The sequence below is a fragment of the Tinamus guttatus genome, unplaced genomic scaffold (assembly GCF_059628265.1).
Source record: "Tinamus guttatus ecotype Peru unplaced genomic scaffold, ASM5962826v1 Tinamus_guttatus_pri_ptg000074l, whole genome shotgun sequence".
Taxonomy (NCBI): Eukaryota; Metazoa; Chordata; class Aves; order Tinamiformes; family Tinamidae; genus Tinamus; species Tinamus guttatus.
Window position 1 is genome coordinate 249,329 of NW_028288608.1, and position 6,252 is coordinate 255,580.

A 6,252-nucleotide genomic window follows, 5' to 3' on the forward strand; every position below is an offset into this window, starting at 1 on the left:
TTTATGGCTTCAGACCCATCCCAGAGCCCCAGGCCCATTACCTTGCTGTTCTGTGCCTCTTGGGCAGCAGTCATCACCTTGGGTCTCTGCCCCACATCACTAAGGAAACTGGCCCAAAGAGCATCCTCTTTCTTCTTTTCTTCTTCCTCCCTGGCCCTTTCAGCCTGCTTTAAGCTGTCCGCTTCATCATCATTGGGCTGAGCCTCATCTTCCTCATCTTCACCTGGCTCTAGCAGGAGGCCCCTTTTCTTCCTCTTCCTGGAAGCAGAGGCAGGAGCGAGCACAGAGCCACCCTGACCCCGTCCCGGAGCCACCATGCGGGACACAGAGCTCGGAGCTTCCTGCTCGGAGCTCATGCCCAGGAGATTCCCCCTAACCCACAGGGGCCCCTGCTTAAGCGGCAGCCTCTGGAAACGCGGGGCAGAGCCCGGGAAGGGGCCGCGTCTGCAGTCCCGCAAGAGGCCGAACGTTTTCCGGGGGCAGGAGGAGAGCACGCGGAGCCGCCTGGAGCAGGCGCGGCCCGGGGAAGCAGCGCGGCCCGCCCGTACCTGCCGGCGGCGCGGCGCGGCCTCGGCACCTCCTCCTCCGCCACTAGCTCGCTCGCGTCGTCCTCGCTGTGCTCCGCACCTGCAACACAGCCCGTGAGCGCGCGCGCGCAGCCCGCCCGCCCGCCCGGGCCCGCGGCCGCTCACCCGAGGGCACGTAGTCCTCATCCTCCCCTGACGAGTAGTCCTCCGAGGCCGACATGCCGCCCCGAGCGGCGGCAACGGGCAGGCGCGACGAGAGCCCTCCCCGGAACCGCTCTGCTGCTGGCGGGGGAAGCGGCAACGGCGCCGGGGGAGGCGGGCCGCGGCCGCGGGTGCGCGGCGGCGATTGGCGGAGGGCGCTGCCCGTCACGCCGCGGCGACGGCGATTGGCTGGCGGCGGCGGCGGGCGGACGGGGCGGGCGGCGGCGCCGCGCGCTGAGGGGATGGAGGGTGGCGCGGGCGGTGGCGGGGGGCTTCTGCAGCAGATCCTCAGCCTGCGGCTGGTGCCCCGCGCGGGCAACGGCACCACGACCTACTCCAGCCCCCTGGCCACCTTCCCAGGTAGGCGGCGGGGCGGTGGCGGCGCGCGCGGGCCGCGGGGCCGCGGCGGGGCCTCACGCTGTCGGCCCGCAGAGATGTGGTACGGCGTGTTCCTGTGGGCGCTCGTGTCCTCGCTCGCCTTCCACCTGCCCGCCGCGTTGCTGGCGCTCTTCACGCTGCGCCGCCACAAGTACGGGCGCGTCATGTCGCTGAGCCTCCTGCTCATGGGCGTCGTGGGACCCATCACGGCCGGCATCCTCACAAGTAGGCGGCGGAGCCTGCGGAGCGGGAGAGCCACGGGCGCGAGACGCGCGGCGGGGCGGCACCGCTCTGCCCCCGGCGCGGAACCGGCCTCCCCTTCACTGCTCTGTTCCCCCTCCGCGCAGGTGCTGCCATTGCTGGAGTATACAGAGCTGCCGGGAAGAAGATGATCCCGTTCGAAGCCCTCATCCTGGGAGTGGGCCAGACGTTCTGCGTGGTGGTGGTCTCCTTCCTGCGGATTTTAGCTACCCTATAGCTTTGCCCCAGACCCGAGAGACCCAAAGGGCAAAGGAAGAGCAAAGCGCATGCCGCGCGCGGGCCCTGCGCCTCCAGGTGTTCCTCGGCGTGCGCTTTCTCCACGGCTTGAAGGATGCGCCCAGGCACCGTTCCTGCCTCCAAGGTGGTAGCGGAGGCTCCGAGCAGACCGCATTCTCTTTGCCAACTCTAATGTCAAAGGTTGCGTGCCACAAGCATCTGTTGGGGGAACGCATTCCCTTGGCTGGCGCAGCAGCCCGTGCTCTCACGGCACTGCAGCCGAGAGCCAGGCATTCCCGGGCAGTGCCCCCCGCAGCAGATGCTTCCCACCCGCAACGCACCGCTCTGCGGGGCTGCAGGCTGCTTTAGGGTTGGTCGAAGGTCAGGTGAAAAGAGCAAATTTGTTACGTTTTGGTAACGCTAAGTGCCAAGTGAGATTTTATTTTTTCTGGAGGAGAGGAAAAGGGCTTCCGAAAGAGGCTTAGGGACCGTTTGCAGGTGATGAACTGTAGTAGTAATAGGGTATAACTAAAATGTGCCGCAGCCTGCTTTGGGGTAGAAACATTACTACAGAACAATGTGGTGTGTCCACAGCTCAGTTAATGTTTCAGCCTCTTTCTGCTTTGTTTGCAGTGAACCTTAATGTGATTTTTTTTTTTAATGAGAAACTTAATTTTTTCTTTTCTCTGGCCCCATTTTTCTTATACCAGATCATGGTTATAGTGAAGTTGGGGAGCAACAGAAAGAAAAATCATTTTAGCAAGATAGAAATTCATGTTGGAGAGTTGGGGATGTGAATGCTGGGGTAGAGGAAATAATTATGTAAAAAAGTATCTCTATTTTTGTAAACTTTGATTACACTGAGACCCCTCAGGCACCGTGCACCTTTTGTAGGAGAGGTGAAGCCCAGCTGAACGAGCATTGCACCCTGCAGCCGTGCTGGGAGTCCCTGGGCGTGCAGGTGGCCCTGTTCTTTCTTGGGCTTGGAAAAATACGTGTATTTTTGAATTTCTTAGTTGTCTTTTTAATTGCTGAAAACGTTCACATAGGTACTGTGTTCCCAGAGATCTGTTGTGTATTCAGAATTCATCACAGTGCTTGTGTGACTGCTGCGGGGACAGCCTGCACCCCTGCTGTCAGGTTGTTGTCCTTTGCTGTTTTGTGGGTGCAGAGGCAGGACAGGTTTTGCGTTATAAAAATGCTCAGCCCGCAGTGTCCCAGCAGGTTTTCTGCTTGACAGGGCCCTCGAAGAGCCCTGGTGACTGCTGTGTTTCAGTGACGAGCCGTATGAACATATCCTTACAGCCGACCCTTAGCAGCAGGCGATGTGGTCTCTCCTTATGAAGTGTTTTAATTATTTAAGTAACTTTTAACCAATTCTGAGCTCTCCCTTCTTGCCTGGGGCACAGTGTGTGATCAGGGCTCTCGTGTAGCAAGCTGGGTGCTTTTGGGGCAGCCCTTGGGGGAGCTAAGGTTGAATCCCCAGGATTTTGCTGGGCAGTGTAGCCAGTGCCACGGTGTTGCTGTGGTCCAGAGCATGGTCCTTGGGTTGCTGAAGGAAGCTGCGTACACAGAAGAGCAGGTTCCAAGGACACACATCCCATGTCTGTTTTTCCTGAGCTTGTTTGGTTTCCAGACCAGCTCCCCTGTTGTACCTGCTCTTCTGTAAGGCCAGTTGCCTTCTGCAAACTTCATGTCCTCAGTGCTGAGACTGCCCTAAACAGGGTCAGAGATCTATCATGAGAAAGAAATTGAAGTGCTAGGACTCATCTCAAATGGTCCATTGGGAGCTGGGGGAGAAACTACTCTTCAGGAGCTGTTTACCGAAGAGTAATCCAAGGAATAAAGCTGTGCAATTTAGGAAATACTTCAATGTGAATCCTTCTCCTCAGGTGGGTGAGGTTCTAACTGTCCACAAAGGGGAGAACCTCATCAGAAGAGTTTGAGGTCAAATACAACCAGGCCCCAAGCAGCTTCCCCCTCTGCTGCAGCAGCTCGTGCAGAAGGGGAAGGGAGGGCGGCCCTGGCTCCGTGCAGAAGATGAGGCAAAACTCCTTGAAGGAGCCTTTGAGGAAGGAGCCCCTCCAGCCCAGCATGGTTGTTTCAGCAAATGCTGATGCACTTCAGACTTTGTGCTTCCCCACCTACTGCAACAGACACATCTTTCTATGATAAAGCTGTGTAAATTTTATTTTTCTACTGACATACCTGGTATGGGTGGTTACCAGTAAATTCTGTAATGATTAAGTTGGGTTGAGTTTCTTGCCTTGACCCATCTCGGTGGGTCTCGCCTTTGGGGGCAGCAGCTGAAGCCGTCTCCTGCCATGACTGGGATTGCAGCAGGGTCAGCCTGTTTCTTTCGCCTCACTTTGGTTCTTTGATTGCTTCCACCTGTCCTCGCTCCCTTGAAACCTGGGGCACACGTGCGCCCGGCGACTGCCTTGACAAGCCCCACTGATGCTGCAGCTTCTTTGCCCAGTTTCCTTTGCTGCCTGCTCTTACTGAGGAGGCTGGAATATGATGAAGAGGAGGACTCTGCTGAACTGGATCCCAAAGCTTCCTGCAGCCTCCTGCCCGCAGCCAGTGCTGCCTCTCGCGGTCGGCCTCGCTGCAGGGCCTGCAGCGCAGCTTGTAGCACAGGAAGCTGCCAGGGCCCCTGCAGCCCTATGGATGCCGCCGCCTGCAACACTGTGAAGGGGAGTGGGTGCCTGAGCAGGACTGAGGGCAGCTGTCCCGCACGCAGCTCCGCAGGGCTAAGGTTGAGGGCTTGGTGGCGCAGAGCAGAGCCAGGTGGGAGCAGGGAGCAGGGCAGCCCTCCCCTGCGCAGGGCCCAGAGCCGGCCCCATGGAGAAGAACCCCCGCCAGGAACGGCCCAGCCCAAGGACAAGCCCTCCCGGAGCCTCCCGCCAGCAGCCCCCCAGTAGAGAGCAGGGACACAGCGGGCCCTGTGCTGTCCCCAGCGGGAGCCAGCCCGCGCGGTGCAGCCTCACCTGGCTCCTGCACCTGCGAGCGCCTCCCTGTAGGAGAAAGGGAGACTGCGACACCATATGGTCATCAACAAGACTCGTTTATTAGTCGTTTTAGCTTGCTTTTTATACATTTCTTAATTAACCTCATGCATATTACAAAGCTTGAGCTCATGATTGGTTGCTAACAGTATTTGATTGTTTATTAGAAAGATAACTTCAGTCTGGCCAGCCCAGATTACGGTCGAGAAGCAAGCAGCTTCTTCATTCTTCCGGTATCAAACCGGTTCCTGTTTGCCGTTGTTTTGTGCAGCTGCATCAACTTCTTTATCTCAAGGAAACTCTGTCCTTTGTCTTACTTAAGCCCTCCGTATCAGCTCTGCCTGGCTATGTCCTTTTTCCATTAACCAGGTTTGAACAATGCTCTCTACACCTCCCCTCACGCCATCTCCAGCCAGAGCCCTGCAGGCACAGGGGCAGCGGCAGCGTGAGCACAGCCATGGCCGAGCCTGCCCTGCCCGGCCCAGCGCTGTGCGTGGCTGGGCGCCCTCCTGCCTCATGGGCCCCGCAGCGCCCTCCTACCTCATGTTGCTTGGCGGAGTGGCTGCACCTCCTCTTCAGGACATCCCAGGCCTCCAGGCACAAGAAGAGGGGTCAGAAGCACTCTCTAAGCACCCCATGAATGGAGCCCTTTGCTCCATTCCCTGGGACATTGCTTTGTCCCTGGGACACACTGGTCAGATCCACCTCAGCCTTCTCTCCTCCAGGCTGTGCAGACCCAGTTCTCGCACCCTTGCAGGACCTGCACTGCCTGGAGTCCTTGGGGGCCATGAGGGGCACGGCCAGCAGCGTCAGCCAAGGAGGAGCCTCTGGCACTGCTAAGGGTCACTGCGAGGGTTGCAGCTCTCAGGGCACCTCTGGGTGTGGACACAGCCTATGCTGACGCACTGCAGATAGGCCTGGCTTTGTTCTGCCCCAGTACTGCATGCAGTCAGGGACACATCTTTGTACAACGAAAAGTGTATTTTTTATTTTTCTACTAGCTTATCTAATCTTGGTTTTATAGTCTGGAAGGATTAAGAAGAGCCTACATCCATTGTGGGTGTCACTGGGGGGCCAAGTTCAGGTCGCTCTGCTACACTGGCTGGACATGCAGTTGTTTCAGCATATTGCTCCTGGCTTTGGTCCTGCTGTTCCTTGCCCCGCTGCTGCTGGCCAGGCTTTGTGTTTAATCAAATACGCTTCTGGTCAGGTGATAGGCGCCCAGCAGCCTGAGCATGGCCCTCCTCAAGAGACCAGGATGTGGGGCGACCCGCCAGCCTATGTAAATAACCATTCGCCGGGCGTCGCTCAGGCGCCACAACCGCATGTCTCGCCGCGGCTGGTGCTGCTCCTCCTGCTTGCTGTTGTCAGGCCTCTTTGGAGGGAAGGGCTCAGGCTGCGGCTCTGCCTGCTGCCGGGTGGCCGGGGCAGGGCAGGGCGGCTGCTCAGCGTGGAGCTGGGCCTGGCTCTCTTCATGTTGCCAGGATGGGAGCTGGACCTGCTCCCCTTCACGCTGCTGAGCGGGCTGGACCTGGCTCCCTTCCTGATGATGCTGGGGGGCTGAAACTAGCGCCTGGGGCACGCGTGTTCCCAGTGAATCTCTGGACAAGCCCCACTGATGTTTCAGCTTCTTTGCCCGGATGTGGAGCTCCAGTCTCTCC

At 58.6% G+C, this 6,252-nt stretch overlaps 2 protein-coding genes across 3 annotated transcripts in view; one reads left to right on the forward strand and one right to left on the reverse strand.

Moving 5' to 3' along the window:
• CFDP1 (chromatin remodeling protein CFDP1) overlaps positions 1-748 on the reverse strand; it is a 52,126-nt gene extending 51,378 nt beyond the window's left edge. For both annotated transcript variants that reach the window (XM_088519816.1, XM_088519815.1), the window contains exons 1-3: positions 693-748; positions 549-627; positions 42-258 (exon numbers count right to left, since the gene is read on the reverse strand). In XM_088519816.1, the coding sequence (XP_088375942.1) occupies positions 42-258; positions 549-627; positions 693-747 (351 nt within the window). In that variant the 5' untranslated portion in view covers position 748. The remainder of the gene's footprint in view (positions 1-41; positions 259-548; positions 628-692) is intronic.
• Positions 749-962: 214 nt separating this feature from the next.
• TMEM170A (transmembrane protein 170A) lies at positions 963-1,633 on the forward strand. The gene is made up of 3 exons (XM_088519817.1): positions 963-1,088; positions 1,161-1,331; positions 1,454-1,633. The coding sequence occupies exons 1-3, from the start codon at positions 971-973 to the stop codon at positions 1,582-1,584; spliced, it is 420 nt and encodes a 139-aa protein (XP_088375943.1). The 5' UTR covers positions 963-970; the 3' UTR covers positions 1,585-1,633.
• Positions 1,634-6,252: the final 4,619 nt, after the last annotated feature.